The sequence below is a fragment of the Daldinia caldariorum genome (genome assembly GCF_022478825.1).
Source record: "Daldinia caldariorum strain CBS 122874 unplaced genomic scaffold F4812scaffold_3, whole genome shotgun sequence".
Taxonomy (NCBI): domain Eukaryota; kingdom Fungi; phylum Ascomycota; class Sordariomycetes; order Xylariales; family Hypoxylaceae; genus Daldinia; species Daldinia caldariorum.
This window is the reverse complement of record NW_025953039.1, coordinates 335,367-351,695: the sequence shown is the minus strand read 5'-3', so window position 1 is coordinate 351,695 and position 16,329 is coordinate 335,367. Positions and strand designations below refer to the sequence as shown.

The following is a 16,329-nucleotide window of genomic DNA, read 5'->3' as shown; positions in this document are numbered from 1 at the left end:
TGCAATTAGAGATAGTCATCCGCTTTTATATTGACGTAGTAGAAGAGCTGCACCAAATTGGCTCTCGTGACTCAAGCGAGTCCTCGTAAGCAAATCGGTTCTGGTCGCTAAATAACAACCAAGACCCTTAGTCAACTCGATATATAGGTGTGCGTGCTGGTGCTGGCGGGGGCATCCAATGACGGGGCGTATAGCATGAAGAGATATGATCATTTCGGTGGTTAGCCTGTTATTGCACAGGTCTGAAACCGACAGTTGGATGCATTCCAAGTTAGTACTATAGCATGATAGTAGATAGCATGGTATGGTGTGGTATAGTAGTAGGTATAGGCCATTGTGAGGACCAGGTGGGTTGGAGATGGGGTTAACAGGGATAGCCTAGCAACCTAATGATGGTGATAGGTCACGATTCTCCATTATCTACTTCGGAACCCACGGTGACGGGAGCTAAGCGTCTAAGGTACTGTAAGTTGTAGGTATATATGATCAAACGCATGACATATCTGCGTTTAGGTGTCTGTAGGAAATTACATAGGACCTTTCAAATATGGGTTGCCTACCTGATATGTATTTCCTCTGGATACCAGCTTCATGTTGTTTGCATTTCCAAACTTGAACTAACTTGGCGCTTATACAGCGGATACATACCTCGTATATACCTACCTGTATGAACCAGCGGAACTTGGTATGGTAATGACACTGGATGTGTTAGGTACCTAACCTAACCTACCTAGCCTACCTAGGTAAGCTATACCCCTTGCACTTGGTGTAAGCACTTATGAAGTCTCTCTCCTTAATTAAGGCTGGTGATGCCAACCGAATTACTAGTATCTCCATTTGGTGACCTGAGTAATCTTCATACGTACAAGACTAATTTCCTCACGTTTAGATGGTGGGGATATGTGCCTAGGTACAATACCTAATTCACACTTTCTACATCGTTTCCGCGTAAATTTTCATATTCCCTTTCCTCCGACCCCTGGTCATTTTCCCCATCCTGTGAGAATTCCATACCCGTACCTAGCAGCTATTCTCTCGTCATTGACATTACCTACCTAGGTACCGCCCTACCGCTAGTGCCATTCCTGTATACCAGGTACGTTGTATTCTCTATCCTGTCGGATATCAATGTGGAGTATCAAGTCTAAGTTGAAACGTTGTATATTTTGGTAGACTAGTGACAACCCCGGCTTAGGCGCGAGGTCAAAAGTATCCTATGTAGAAAGCGGGGATTTGAGAATGCTCTGTATGTTAGGTACTAATATTCACAATCTCAAATCCCGTCAACATGAGCGCCTCGGCTATGCCAGTTATTGCCCTCAGAAAGAGGAGAGAGCCTCCATTCTCTCTTACTCCGTATGGGGTAGGGCGTACTGCATATGTGGCTTGCATGATATCTGCTGCTAAGGCTTCTTTGCCTTAGGTACTTTTGCACGAGGTACGGCGTTCGATGCCAGCTAGATCGCTAATGGACGGAAGATGAGATTGAACGGTCAAAATTTGTATTGTACTATAGTACATACAGTATTGTACCGCGAGCTTCCAGAAGATGGGCTCCAATCAGGGGTGAGGTGACAGAGCACGGATGCTATCCTCGCCCTGTTGTTAAGAACCAATGCTATGCCGTACCCTTAATAAGAGGTACCTAAAGTAGAATTTTGACGACGGGTAGGTCTAAACCGCGATGGGAAGCAATTTTCTGGGGGTTCGGCTTGGTCTATATACCATGTACAATACGCTGGGCCTTCTAGGCGGGCTGGGATTTCTTACTAGGGGCTCAACCGTTCTGCGCCGCTTCTGCAGGTGTGGTGTGCCATGTGGAGGAGACACCACCGTCGAATCCTCCACCTTTCCCACAGTTTCCCGTCATAAAATATGATAAGCTCGCTGCCCCGTGCCTTGCAGACCCGGATACACTCTCTCGTCATTTTTGTCCGACTCTCGTTCCCCGTACAGTATCTTGGGTAAATACTTCCTCACCGAAGCTGTATGCTTCTCTAGGTCTTCGGTTACACGACTTTATACGACAAGGTAGCAACATTGTTGTATATAATACCTAAGCGAGCTACCTGTCCTTGAGTTCACCGGAGAGGTGCCGGTAACTTGTTTGGATTGAAAGATGCCGCCGTCGTCGACGGGTGACTCGCCTCTTTCTGCCGGCGCAGCAAGCAATTCGGGACGACCTTTTCCCTTACCGTCGAGAGAGGCATTCTCTATCGAGGTCCCTTCGCCGCAACTCAACCCGGCCACCAATGGCTCAGCGCTAAAATCCCCAACGGCCGTCAAAGCCCAGCGTACCGCAAGTTTTAGCCGGGAAGGAATATTAGGTTCGGCACGGAAAGCTCGAAACCTTTCTCAAACATCTGAAATTCGTACCGAGCAAACAACCAATGGCATGTCGAAAGCATCTAGCGACGAAGGGGGAAACCCGCTAAAGAGGCGGAATACCGATGCGACGGTTGATTACCCTCGGAGACGAGCCACCATCGCGGTAGGTTAGGCGGTAGTAAAGTTCATCTAGGCGAGATTCTAACCAGAGTACCTGATTATAGTGCGAGGTCTGCCGCTCTCGGAAATCAAGATGTGACGGCACGAAGCCAAAATGCAAGCTCTGTACGGAGCTGGGGGCTGAGTGTATATATCGAGAGCCCGGGATCAAGCTTGACGCTGGCGACAAGCTCATCCTTGAGCGACTGAATCGAATCGAGAGCCTTCTTCAAATCAGCTTAACAAACGGTCATCCGAACGCGATGCAGATTACTCACGATTCACCGCCAATAAGTAACGGGACGGCTCTGAGTGGGGATAATGTTATGATTCAGAACTCATCCGGTAACTTCGTCTCTATTATACCGAGCGGTGGCTTAGGTACATGGACAAGTCATCCTCAAGGTACTAACATCTCTACGATGCCGAAAGTTCACACCAACGCCGCGCTTCATCTGCTTCAATGGCCGTTGATTCGGGATTTGATCGGACGCCCGTACGACCCGCAGATCATTCTACAACTTGAGATGGCTCGAGAACCACTGCATTCTTTGGCCAAGACTCCCTGCGTCGATCTATCGAATACTAATGCTTACATCGAAGCCTACTTCGAGAGAGTAAACGTGTGGTACGCTTGCGTCAACCCTTTCACTTGGAGGAGTCATTATCGCACGGCATTGTCAACAGGATTTCGTGAAGGCCCGGAGAGCTGCATCGTGCTGCTAGTACTTGCACTCGGCCAGGCGAGTTTACGTGGTAGTATATCCAGGATTGTACCTCAAGAAGATCCTCCCGGTTTACAATATTTTACGGCTGCATGGTCACTATTACCTGGCATGATGACTTCGAATAGCGTTCTAGCTGCTCAGTGTCATTTATTAGCCGCTGCATACCTTTTCTATCTGGTAAGACCGTTGGAAGCGTGGAATTTGCTGTGCACGGTGAGCAGCAAATTGCAACTCTTACTCATGACTCCTACGCGCGTCCCGGAGGATCAGAGAGAACTATTAGAACGAATTTACTGGAATGCGCTCCTTTTCGAAAGCGACCTTCTCGCGGAATTAGATTTACCCCATTCTGGAGTGGTTCAATTCGAGGAAAACGTTGGACTTCCTGGTGGATTTCAAGGAGAAGAATCCGAAGCGGTCGGCCGGGACGATCTCTGGTATTTTCTGGCAGAGATTGCTTTAAGGAGACTTCTCAATCGAGTCAGTCAACTTATCTACTCTAAGGATTCTATGGCTTCAACTACGAGTTTAGAGCCCGTCGTCGCGGAGTTGGACTTCCAACTTACGCAGTGGTACGAAAGTCTCCCTTTGGCCCTTCAATTCCCGTTCACCCGTACGACTCTACCGGACCCGGTGCAAACGGTGCTGCGATTACGTTTCTTTGCTTGCCGAACTATTATCTACCGTCCGTACATCTTGGCGGTGCTAGATAACGAGCAGGCCGTTTTGGACCCCTCAGTCCGGGATAGCTGTCACAAGTGTCTCGAAGCCTCAATCAGGCAATTGGAGCACATATCTGCACAGTAAGTGAAACTTCCCCCTTCGTGATTGGACAATTATCCCCTAGCCTCACTCGTGCTCTGTTTCCGGCTCTTCAGAAATTCTTGACCCAATCTAACGATTTGACCGTAGTCACGCCGGCCATATGCCCTACCTCTGGCAGGGCGCTCTGTCTATTGTTTCACAGACATTACTGGTTATGGGAGCTACTATGTCACCATCTCTATCTAACATACTGTTAACTCTCGTACCTCACCGTGAAGTCATCGATAAAATCATCAATGACGTAATTATGGACATCGAGAGGATGGCGGTACTGGCTCCCAGCTTAAGTTTGGCTGCCGAGATCATCAAGGAGGCCGAGGTCCGCAGGCGAACATACCTGAACGGATGATACACTGGTCGAGCATGACACGGTGTGCCAGTGTGCCAGTCCTGATGGCTAATGGCTGATAGACGTGCTAATGGACGTGCTGATGGACATGTTCATGGGTATGTCCGGTCCGAATGCTTTAGAGGTGACGATGATCGGATGCTATGCTCTTTGGCCCCGAAAAGATTCACCACCTCTACGCCTGCAAGTCCGCATGAAACCGTTAACTTTTACGATGTCATATCTACCGGCTGTCTGGGCCGGCCGGTTCGCGTATCTAGCAATGAGTGTAGATACTTACCAGAGATTCCCATTCATTAGCATTCTCGGCTATGCTCGAAATGCGCTGTCTCTATTACACGAGGACTTCTGCCGGGGACATGCAAGCTGCGATACGACGCCCAAATTGGAGATGTTATGGCGAACTAACCTCGTGCGACTAGCCACCGAATTCCCTTTCAGCCTTGTCGGGTCCCTAGGGATCAAGATGAAGTCCCTCCGTGGCTGATTTCTTAAGGTGATTGACGAACCCCCTCCAGGAACAAGGCCGTCGAAAAGGGCCTAGGGTGATCAAAGTAGCAGGCCGCAGCGATATGACAGCACCGCGGTGCCTCTGGGGTTGCATCCTGCGGTGGACTGGCGCAGCCTGGTTGGCGGGGAAATCTCTGGGGTCTGGGGGAGGGCTGGATGGGCAGGCTTCACGGTCCGAATTCCCGATAACCCTGCTCGCATACCTGTTCACCTCTGTTCGCAAAAGTTCGTTCACCATTGAATATGCGAATGCGAAAGGGTCGGATTCTTACGCCCGTCGCCAAATACTTTGATTTTTGTTTTAACAGTTGGAGAAAATACTCGCCAACCTTTTCCTATACGTTGTATCGCGATCTGAGGGCATTGCACGGCTATTCTCATCTCACTACATTACACTACCCTTACCTATTACCTTTACTTACTACCCTTACTTTAACACCTTACTACCATCCAGAACGGCATCTTGAGAGCCGATGAAGTCATCGGCAAGGAGAATTTTGGGGGAATTTTGGATCGAAGAAGATCAGAACCAGCTGGCTGGCTCCTCCAATGCCCCTTCTCCAGGATTTCACACCCTTGCCTCGTTTGTATAGGTGACATATTCTTCACACTTGGTCGCATGTATGTTTCTTGGTTGATGAGCATAACCAATGTGTACTATTTCCACTCCCCAGCGGATGCAGTCGCGTTGAGAGTGTTGTTCGGCGCTATCGGCGTTATTTCCCAAGCGTTCTGGTCTACAGAGACTGCATCGACATCATTCATGGTTAATTCAAAGGCAGGGGAGATGCAGCGGGAGATTCGTATCTCGGAAACTGGCTTATGCGTTGATGAGAGGGGGGGAGGTTACGAGGCAATGATAAAAATTAATGAGTCGAGACAAAGCACATCGTCATCTATACCCAATCGATTTTCAGATAATATATATATATACTCCTATATAATATGAATATGAATACCAGCCTACTTCTATTTTTACCACGTACCCACCTATCCGCCCCTTATATATATCGCGTGGCTATTTTGAGAGATCTATCCCACCTGATCGGGCAACGAAGTCTCGTCCCATCTAGCACGTGGGAAAACGTAAGCGAGATGCAATTGAACGGATTTATTAAGCAGGCCAAATGCAAATATCATCCCAGGCGGGCCTCAGCTACCAGACTCACATACCCGTATTCTCTAGGAGGCTTTCGTTCCGTCACCAGGAGACATACGTAAGAGGAGTCACTAACACGAACGCACATATACCTTACACAACGCCATCATTGAAGAAGATTACGTACACAAATAGAAGAAAGGAATAAGAATAAAATAAATCACACTTCGATCTCGTGATGTAGAAGCCCCTTTGCGGGGCTCCGCACTTGCATTACTTACATGTGCCTTCATGCACACTCTCACACACGCACGCATTAGGTACCTCCTACACACACCTACCTACCTCCTATAATCCCGGAATCCCTCGGCCCAACTTCCCCTCCCCTATAGAAGCTTACCAAGAACCTCTCATAGCCGACCTAGGTTACAACGGTATCCCGCTGCCGGGGACGGAGAAGGAGGAGTCTAATTTCCAATAAGAACGAAGAAGAAAAAGAACAAGACCAAAAATTGCCATGTGCATCGGTCAACACGCAATGCAAGCTACCTTTCGGAGATTTCTTTCCTCTTTCATAGGCACTTGGCATTGCGGGCAGACTATGCTAGGGAAAACCCCCCGTCCCCTCCCCCCCCCCGCCTGCCCGCCCGCCTGCCCGTCCTCGAATGAGGTGGTTGGCTTTGCCGGCAGCCAGCTTGGCAGCTGGTCACATCGACACACTTAGCTGGGAAGTAGACATTGTACCTGGATCATAACAGGAAGTATCTAGCACGGATATATATCGCAACGGACTAGAAAGAAAAGGGAAGTATAAATTTGGCGGGGGCATGCTGCGATACGCGGTCTTCATGTGAATCCATGTATGAATAGCACCACAATTATAATTCATTATGACTACCTAACCTAGGTACCTATGTATGTAGACGCGCTATTGATCTGTGATTAAGCAGATAATATACAGCAAATAATCCGACCTCGGAAACGAGTGTGAAACATGATATCGCTGTACGGGTGAGCAATCTCGCTGGATATTTTAGTGAACGTTAAGTGCTGAGGAGTTTCCAATGTTCCAATCCTGATCTCGCAAAGAATCGACGTGGTAAGCCGTCCGTCCCGTAGGAGAATGACACGCCGCTCTGGTTGAATAAAGCCGTGAACTCGTCGAGTTGTTCCGGAAAAGCGCTGCGGTTTATAACGCTCGGAACGAGTCGAAAACGCTCTAGACTGGGTAGCGAACTAGCCTGGAGCTCCAAGACAAACGTGGTCAAGCGGTGCCGTAATAATGTATTTCCTCTCAAGAGGGCCGCTTCTGAGTGCTGCGTGAGGAACCACATCTCGACCACTTCGAGCGACACGAGGTTTGGGGGAAGTCTTGGACATATTTTGCGATCTATTACACCAACGATCCCTGTCAAGAGCGGTAGTTCAACTGCTAGTGTCTTGAGGTTTCTCATTTCAGGCAAGCAGGTGAGAGATGTAGTAGGACCAAGCTGGCTTAGGAACAACATGTTGTGGCAAGTCCTTAACTCTAAGGCCTTCAGAGTATTGGCTACCTTTAGCAGTGCGCTGTTGAGATCTTTCCCTATCGGCGGCAGGGGTCGATAGATGTCGCAAGGCTTCGACACGATTAACGAGAAGCTTTCTAGTTGGACAGCGGACTCGAAGATATGGAATAGCACCTTGGCATCGACTGCGCGGTCCGGAATTAGTGGCGGTTCTTCATAAATATACTACTGACCCAGAGATTGGCCGAACGAAACAAGTTGGGATGACACTCACTACAAGTCACCAGCTTCAGCTCCTTGATTCTTCTGATCCACGAATCATTGCGATTTTCTGGGAAGGTAAGATATCCCATATCCCGCGAGATATGGAGCCGATGGAAATTCCCGATTTCGGTAAGCTCCGTTGCTATTTCCACACCGACCTTAGGAGGTTTATTGGAATAGTCAAGCTGCTGGATCTGTAACGTCGAAAGTCGAGGAAGAATAGCAATTCTTCCCTTCTTCAACGCTTGGCGCAATATGTACTGCAGAATCATAAAACGAGTACATTGTGGCCTGTATATAAGGAATGTGTCGAGGTTATAAGATAGACAGAGTAGGGCCGCTAGGAGTCTCTGCGTTAATGATATCGTGTTGATCGTTGTGAATGCCCGAATACTGTGGTTGTCTAAAAGAGCCGTGTCCATTATAAACTTCTGGCGGTCTGAGAGGTCCTGCTAGGACGGGTAGCTAGAGAAGAGCCTGTATACGTCGCTAAAACATATATAATCAGCGAGTTGCATAGGAGAGCATCGCGACTGTCAGCTACGGGTCGCAAGTCCCTAGAAAAGGGATACATTGTCCCAATACCTTCGTATGAACGGTCACGGAAAAAAGCCAGGAAGGGTTGAGACAAGCTAGGATATTACTCACGATGTTTCCAAATATTGTGAATCCTCTCCATTGACCGAGATTCGGCTTCCAAAACCCGCCGGACAAAGTATGTTTTCGATATACCGACAGTATTCGTATTTCCGGAGTAGAGTGCGGATTAAGTCTATCAAACTCCCCAGGCTGCCATAGGTGCGAGCGAGAAAAACATTGTTATCATGTCGAGAACAGAGGAAAAATATAACTGTCCGATAAAGAAGAGGCCTCGCGTATTCGCAGAAGGAACGGGACGTGAGACAGAGGTTGTAGAGAGTTTTGCGGTATTCTAAAAACTCCGGCGGAGGTATTGGAGTTATTACATCTTGAACCGGAAGTTCCAAGCACTGGACGATACACAATAAAATCTCGTTGGGCAGTGGGTAGACTGGCGAAGGATTGTCAAGAGTCTCTCCGTCGAGCTCACTCTCCGACTCGTCCAAGTCGCCGCCTTTGCTACGTATCGTGGACTCCGCCAGGGAGTTTTGCCTCGAAGACGAAGAGGATCCCATTGCTACCGTCGGGTTGTACGATAAAATAGATAACGAATGCGGATAGAGATAGAATGAGTGACCGGACGACCTGTCTTAGCCAACTTAGGTAGCTTAGAGGATGGTTCGTGGTAACGGGAGGAATTGACAAGAATGACAAGAGGGGAAAAAGACCCCTAGACCTTCGTATTTTAAGCAGGCGTTGAGGTTCCATATAACGCTCTTTCCTAACAATTAACATCATTATGGCAGCTGCCGCTACCATGCTATTGCTTGAAAATGATGTATGTAAAAGGTATGTACCCGGATGGACAAAACCTTACGCATATTTCAGGTTAGACCTTCAGATTTTCGCCTTAGAAGCAGGTTTCTGAGTCTATCAGTAAATATGGAAATGGCGTGCCTGCTATCATGGCCCATCGACATCTTATGAGCGACTTGGATAGGGGCAGGGGGAGGGGGGATGACAGGATGGTCATTATTCGGTGAAGATGTCTGACTCTGTTTTGCCATCTTCCTCTCCACTCTCCGACGTCTCAGCCCCTGCTCTGCGAACCGGCGCGGTAATAGCAAGTCCGGAAAACGAATTTCGAATTCATCCTCGACAAATCCGCGAGAGGATTGGCTCTCGCCGGCATTGGACTTTGTTCTTCCGCCTTTCGCGTCTCGGTTTTCAGCCGGCTCGATGCTGGCACGTTCTTCGTCGCCGCAGACCACAACGTACCACCGGATACTCTCTTTTCTTTGAAGCTGATCGCGGAGTCTCTCAAACCAACCTGCCCTCTTGTTGCCAAACGTGTTCGCCTTGTGACTGGTTTCTTCGCTCACACCGCTCATAGGCATATAAAGCTCCGTTTTCATCTGCGCCTCGTATCGATTTATTTCTTCGGTAATCGAAACCGAAGTGTCTATGCGCACGACATAATCTGCGACGTATGCCCATTGTCCGCTCGCGGTGGTTAGGTCTGAAGGATCGAACTCTTCCAGAAACTTTACTATAGACCAATCGTTGAACGATATCTCATCGCCAGCTTCTGTCGGCTCCGACGGCGGAAATAGAGATAATTTGTCGAGTCGCTTAGCCGCCGGTAGCTCGGCCGAGGCCTGATAGCCATTGTGCAATTTGTTCAGTCGGTTACCGATTCCATTTTCGCCATTTCCAAACCGGGCGACTCCATCCTCTCTTTGCGTTTGGCTCCTGCTGTGCGAACGAGGGGTTAAGTGGGCATAGCCATTTGTTGTTGGGAATTCGTTGCGAATATGGTGGGGCGAGGGGCTTAGATTTCGTGTCGGACGGCGACAAGGAGGTAGAAAGTCGAACAGCTCGTAGAATTGGTTAAGCAAGGCGAGGGGAGTGTGCCGCGCTATTATCCATTCCGACGCGGCGTCGTCAACGTTCTGGATAACGACGAAATACCGTATGCTTACGCGATGCCAGCGAAAGCCGTGACACAGATACGTCGGCATTATGCGATTGTAGCTCTGCTAGCTAGCGCGGTTTAAGCGGTAGGGTACCAAGTATTACAGCAGAATTAACCCGGGATCTTGGTCTATGTGGGGGAAGAGACAGGGGACCCTGAATCGGGGGAAGAAGAACGCGGAGGTGAAAAGGTCACACAGCTTTTCCTTCACTGGTCAAACAGTCAACTACGTCTGGCAAGACGGCCATATCAAGCGGAACAAACTCATGTAGAATGAGGTTTCCTTTTAAAGCTAAATATATCGGACTTGCCGGTATAAAGGGGGAAGTATATAATGGTCGACACAAGATATGGCGAACAAAAGTTAAGCTCAGCTCGATAATAGCCTGTCAGATCGGATCACCGCTAACCCTAACTTAGGGATTCAGGGTAAAAGCAAAAGGCGTCGTAGATGCCTCACTTATGTTATATATTAACATGTAATTTTAATTTATGTGCTCCCAAAAAAGTCCAGGAGATATCGGCTGTTAGTATTTGCAGGACTGGCAGAGGTGGGATGAAAATGAAGATAGAAAACAGTCCGTGGGGATAGGTAATCATATGTCATCCTTCCCAGCTCAAGTTGTGCCTACCAATTACTTTACCTGGTTCCTGGGTAAAATCAAAACTCGAGAGATACTCGGACGATTCGATTTCGCGATATGAAGATCCATAGAGAGCCTGACGTGTCGCAACTCTGTAATTTAGGTAGCGCCAGACTCTTCTGCTTGAGCCTCATCTATCCCAACATTGTGACAAAGGACACAATGAAGCCTCATATCAGAATTCTCGCCAACCAGTGTTCTCGGTGGTTTAAGACGTCCATCGACAACTTCCCAAACGCCTAAGGTGCCTGCACTATTTAGTTGAGAGATTAAGAATATTGAGGTACCCGTATAAGCTCTGATCCAGCTATGTTTTAACGTTCCTGGTAGGATACCAGCGTTTCACGTTCTAACACGTTCTAACTCTACCTGTAAGAGGGTCGGGAACGATGTATGGTGGACGCCAAATCATCCTAGAGCAAAGCCATGGCTGATAATAAACGTGAGCGTTCTCTCATTTTATATCATCATTGAGCACCCAAGGAGTATTATAATGAGAGGTACTCAACCTAACCTAACTTAAACCTTGCAGATTGAAATCTGATAACCCGAATTATATCCAACGTCAGTGTCAACTCCCTTGTATTCACGAAATCCATTTAAGCGCGCCAATCACCGCGGGGTTTAAGCAACCTAGATTTTACGTACACATTAACTGTTAAGGCCTCATATGAGAGAATATAAGTGGATATGACCCTCTATACTAATACGGATATGGATCCTCGGTCTTCACGCTATGCGATGATACTCTTTCTTGACATAGGTACAATGCCTAGGAAGGTGAATACCTTTATGGCGGGTTTATTCTTGCCGTGTCTCGATGTTATAAAGCAACAACCAGGACTCAAGAACAGCCAATGATACTAGAGGAAATTTCCCGATTCGGTCTTTGTTGACCAACAAGGTTAATGATCTCGATCTAGTGCCCTAGTTATTTGTACTTACAAGATACCTACAATACAGGCATACATCATGTATGTCTTACAGCGTTCGCTATACTCCTTAGCGGTCCCTTTCACGTTACGCCGTGTGACACAAAAGGAAGCTTTCCCTTCACACGTTAGCTGCAAGGGGAAGATGCGCCGAGCCTACAAGCCTCAGGTTCAAGGAAGATAGTCGAGTAGCCGGCACGCTATCCTAAAAAGTTAAGTGGAAGCGTCGGGACCCCACAGAAGCCGTAAGATCGGTATACTACTGTACAGAAAACAAAACGTCATGGAGTAGGTAAGTAATAAAATCGAAAGCCACTGCCCCTCAGTTCTTCAACCCCTCATCGCGAACTCAATTACACTACTGAACTTGGTGGAGAAGCTCCTAAAGCGAAATTTGATGCCTTCTAGTTACCTTGGGTGCTTTGGATATATATTTAGACCCCTCTCATTTTCTCAACCATTCAACGTGTTCCTTACATTCTTCTTCACTTTTCAAGTTTGACAAATAATCTATCAGCCCCTCTCGTTAATTATGGCGACAAAGACTCCCACCGTGAAGCTGGCCTCCGGCTATGTATGCGACCTCCTCTCTACTTGTATAGTAAATAAATACTAATAGTGATAGGAAATGCCCATAGTTGGGTTCGGTATCTGGAAAGTACCGAACGAGACTTGTGCTGATCAAGGTGTGTCTCCAGTAGCCTTTCAAATATTATTGCTTAATTCATGCTAGTTACATTAGATCAGTTACTAACTCTTACCTCGCTACTTTGCAGTCTATAACGCTATCAAGTTAGGTTACAGACACATCGATGGCGCTTGGGACTATACAAATAGCGCTGAGGCTGGTAAAGGCGTGCGGAGGGCTATCGAAGAGGGAATCGTGAAGCGTGAAGACTTGTTCATAACATCGAAGCTATGGAACAACTACCACGCTCGCGAGCATGCGTTCGAGATGGCCAAGCTAGAAAACGAAGCGTGGGGTCTGGGATACTTGGACCTATTCTTGATCCACTTCCCCATCGCGCTAGAGTTCATCCCATTCGACAAGATCCGCTATCCCTGCTTCTGGTCCGACAAGGAGCAGACCCAGGTTACTCCGCTGGCAAAGGTACCCATCTCGGAGACGTGGAAGGCGCTGGAGGATATGGTCCAGACTAAGGAGAACCCGAACGGGTTCATCAGGAGCATCGGGGTATCAAACTTCCAGCCCCAGCTAATCTACGACTTGCTGTCGTATGCGAAGATCCCTCCGAGTGTCTTACAGATCGAGCACCACCCGTATCTAACTCAGCAGGGGCTTATCGCTCTGGCGCAAGAAAACAACATCGCGGTAACGGGTTACTCGACATTCGGCCCACAAAGCTTCATCGAGATGGGGCATGCCAAGGCCAAGGAGGTTAAGCCGCTATTCGAGACGGAAGTGGTACAGAGCATCGCGGCGAAGCACGGCAAGTCCCCCGGACAAGTTCTACTTCGATGGTGCACTCAGCGCAACATCATCGTCATCCCCAAGTCCAACAGCGTCGAGCGACTAAAGCAGAACCTGGAATGCTGCTCTTTCGATCTGAGCGAGGACGAAATCAAGCAGATTTCATCTTTGGATATTGGTCTGCGATTTAACGACCCTTCCACTCTACAAAGGCCTATTAGAATCTTCGGTTAAGGACGGTATGATGATCAAGTCTTCCAACCTAAGTACCTAAAATAAGCAGGTTAGATCACCTAGGTAGGTAGGTAGTTAGAAGCTTCAAAATAATAAGGTAAAATACATAATTCTTCATTTCGCACTATTTCACTTGTGTGATAGCGTTGTTTGTTTGAGAGAAAACATAAAATAGCAGCAATACAATACCTAGGTACGTAATGAAATACAGAGAAGTATATGTATTGTACCAAGGTACCTGAATGAACTGAATGAACTGAAAGAACATTGAACTTGCCCCCCAAAAAGAAGCACGCCACAACCCCGCACCGCCACAACGATGTTATCTGTTGAATTATGTACCTAAGGTACATGACCTAGGTAGTGTCTGATAGCGCGTCAACTCCTTCTATATCGTTGTCGCGTTCTCTTATTAGTCGCTTCTGAGCGAACCTTCAACCAAAAAGGTTCCTTTAGCCAAACATCAATAATGGCCCTTCCATTACCTCCTGGCCTTGTGCCAACCGAAGTCGCTTTTCTCTGTGAGATGGAAATGGTTACAGTAGTTCCTCGTCAAAGATTAGAGTCAATTCCACTCCTCAGTGTAAATACCAATCCAAATAATCCAACCCCACCACCCCGCCATCGCCATCGTTATCGTCACCGTCATCAAAAGAGGTTCTACTACTAACGACACAATCCCCCATTACACAGGGTAAAACTCCAGCTCTACGCCCTCCGCACCGCGCCCAACTTCCCCTATGGCTTGCGCTATTACTCAAGAAACAGAGGCGTGCGAATATCGTTGCGCCGCCTTGGCTACACTCAGATTCGCTAAAGGATATTATTCATTACGAAACCAATGTCGACCCCGAAGCATTCTCCCCGCCTCCACCACCCCCCATGAAGTCCGACGGTAGGGGCGGCGCGAAGCCATACGCCCAATCTTCATCTGAGATAAAGCCGGGGGATATGGTCTTGTCGCCTCCCTTCCTCCCCTCGTGCACCCAGGACGCGCCTTCGGGCTTCCTACCTTACCACTGGCTCGAGCTTTCCGAAACTCTCCTCGCACACGCCGCCGACGATATACCGAATGCCGCCGAGGTTCGAACGCTACTGCGGGATCTTCAAGAAGTGCGGGCCGCAAAAATGCGCGGCAGCACTATCCATCTAGAAGGCGGCGGCGGCTTGCTCCAACTGCGAGGTGTCGGAGCCATGGAACTAGCTGAAAGCAGAGGGTTCGTGTTAGGTGTCATCGAAGGCGTGAGGAAGTTAGGTGCGAGTGCCGAAGCGAGTAGGAGGGAAGAGGAGGAAGAAAGGGCTAATGGCGGAGGAGACGAGGATAGCGACGAGGAGATGGGCTTCTAGAGACGAAATAAATGACGCATATGAGACATGGTTACAGCATTGCATTGCATTTGCATACGGCTTCAAAAAAAGAAAGAAAAAATCACGGCATACCTATCGCATAAAGCATCAGACCGGCGTTCGAACCTCCTTCAGCAAAACAGGGAAACTGTTTTTTTTTTCGACATCCATTGACATATATACCTGTACCTAAACTACCTACCTTATACCCCATTTTCCGTCTTTTCTTACTCAAGGTGCTCACGTTGCGTGCGCGAGGATAGAAGAATTTATTAATTGAAAACATAGCTCGGTATGCTTACAACTTCTCCATTCGCCATATACCTCCATCGCGGCCTCATCCCCGTCCGTTCCACGTTCTCGAAATATTGACTTATATGATCTTCCGCGGCCCAGCTCAGCGGTGGCCGTTGCGGCAATGTCTCGTTGTGAACCCTCCTTTCCATCGTAATATATATGCATAGCAGCCAGAAGCCTCCGTTCAGGAGAATTACCAGAATGCCAACTACGAAGTCCGAGACCCGGTATAGTTCGCTATCTATAATACGCAGGAAAACGAGGAGCGCGAGGAGCGCACGTTCTCGTATAACCGCGGAAAGCGGCACCGTATGTTCTTTCGTGATACGACTGACGTGCTCTTCTAATGTGATAGAAGCCGCTTTGTAGACATCCGCGAGTCGGTGGGAGAAGATTATAAGTGGCTCGGCTTTCTCCTCTAAACCGCTTACTAGGAGTTGTACGTACGTCCTTATGATGAGGTGGAGGGCATTATATATGGCTCTGTAGAAGGGTAAATAGCTCTGCCCCCACACGCCCGGGAGCCATCCCATAACCATCAGGAGGACGTCGTTCCACCTTAAAAGCATCGCGAAGGTGTATTAGATTTAGACACGCTGCGAGATGTGCGGATTCTGGGGTCGTGAGAAGCTCTCCGAGGTCGTTAAGGTTCTTAGGAGACCAGCTAAGAAACAAACCACCTTTTTCTTTTTCTGGTTGCGGAGCGAACTTTTATAGCTAGGTGTTAAGAATCTAGAAGCGGATGCGTTGCGGATTATAGAGTGCGGCGCAAATTCGAGCACATAGGATAACGGGAGAGTAAGCAGCGCCCCGATAGATTTATTTGCGGCTGGGTATTGAATGGACTTGTGTTGCCAAAGAGCTTCGAATCCGACGCCAAAAGGCCCCCTTGAGTTACTTGTCTCGCTTGCTTATATCGATCCATTATCCCACTTCCCGTGAATGACTATTGTTTGCCTTTCTTGGTGTCTGGATAATTTTTCCTTGTGCGAGGAAACCTTTGCCGTCTCTGGCTTGGCTAAGATTATCAATAACAATAGTATTGTTGACTGGCAACCCTTTGAGCCCGCATTGTCGTGAGCTGAGTTGCTTTTATGTAGCTAGGTAGGACAAGGGATTCAT

At 48.1% G+C, this 16,329-nt stretch overlaps 7 protein-coding genes across 7 annotated transcripts; 4 read left to right on the top strand and 3 right to left on the bottom strand.

The window, feature by feature from the left end:
- Positions 1 to 1,999: 1,999 nt before the first annotated feature.
- On the top strand, positions 2,000 to 4,616 carry F4812DRAFT_260794 (uncharacterized protein). Its single transcript, XM_047930809.1, has 3 exons — positions 2,000 to 2,491; positions 2,553 to 4,018; positions 4,128 to 4,616. The coding sequence occupies exons 1-3, from the start codon at positions 2,120 to 2,122 to the stop codon at positions 4,387 to 4,389; spliced, it is 2,100 nt and encodes a 699-aa protein (XP_047792639.1). The 5' UTR covers positions 2,000 to 2,119; the 3' UTR covers positions 4,390 to 4,616.
- On the top strand, positions 4,460 to 5,192 carry F4812DRAFT_456328 (uncharacterized protein; the record flags this gene model as incomplete). The annotated part of the gene is made up of 2 exons (XM_047936967.1): positions 4,460 to 4,834; positions 4,908 to 5,192. 2 exons carry the CDS (start codon positions 4,460 to 4,462, stop codon positions 5,190 to 5,192), a joined length of 660 nt encoding a protein of 219 aa, XP_047792638.1.
- A 1,849-nt stretch (positions 5,193 to 7,041) lies between these two features.
- F4812DRAFT_456327 (uncharacterized protein) lies at positions 7,042 to 8,921 on the bottom strand (the record flags this gene model as incomplete). The annotated part of the gene is made up of 4 exons (XM_047936966.1): positions 7,042 to 7,688; positions 7,778 to 8,219; positions 8,312 to 8,324; positions 8,416 to 8,921. 4 exons carry the CDS (start codon positions 8,919 to 8,921, stop codon positions 7,042 to 7,044), a joined length of 1,608 nt encoding a protein of 535 aa, XP_047792637.1.
- On the bottom strand, positions 8,790 to 10,541 carry F4812DRAFT_260766 (uncharacterized protein). Its single transcript, XM_047930808.1, has one exon. It carries the CDS (start codon positions 10,365 to 10,367, stop codon positions 9,231 to 9,233), a length of 1,137 nt encoding a protein of 378 aa, XP_047792636.1. The 5' UTR covers positions 10,368 to 10,541; the 3' UTR covers positions 8,790 to 9,230.
- A 1,531-nt stretch (positions 10,542 to 12,072) lies between these two features.
- F4812DRAFT_417033 (Aldo/keto reductase) lies at positions 12,073 to 13,798 on the top strand. Its single transcript, XM_047933145.1, has 4 exons — positions 12,073 to 12,189; positions 12,415 to 12,471; positions 12,523 to 12,583; positions 12,674 to 13,798. The coding sequence occupies exons 2-4, from the start codon at positions 12,430 to 12,432 to the stop codon at positions 13,561 to 13,563; spliced, it is 993 nt and encodes a 330-aa protein (XP_047792635.1). The 5' UTR covers positions 12,073 to 12,189; positions 12,415 to 12,429; the 3' UTR covers positions 13,564 to 13,798.
- A 93-nt stretch (positions 13,799 to 13,891) lies between these two features.
- F4812DRAFT_260723 (GINS complex, PSF2 component) lies at positions 13,892 to 14,951 on the top strand. The gene is made up of 2 exons (XM_047930807.1): positions 13,892 to 14,146; positions 14,257 to 14,951. The coding sequence occupies exons 1-2, from the start codon at positions 14,033 to 14,035 to the stop codon at positions 14,908 to 14,910; spliced, it is 768 nt and encodes a 255-aa protein (XP_047792634.1). The 5' UTR covers positions 13,892 to 14,032; the 3' UTR covers positions 14,911 to 14,951.
- A 95-nt stretch (positions 14,952 to 15,046) lies between these two features.
- On the bottom strand, positions 15,047 to 16,005 carry F4812DRAFT_260719 (uncharacterized protein). The gene has a single exon (XM_047930806.1). The coding sequence runs from the start codon at positions 15,774 to 15,776 to the stop codon at positions 15,183 to 15,185; it is 594 nt and encodes a 197-aa protein (XP_047792633.1). The 5' UTR covers positions 15,777 to 16,005; the 3' UTR covers positions 15,047 to 15,182.
- Between the last annotated feature and the right edge of the window lie 324 nt (positions 16,006 to 16,329).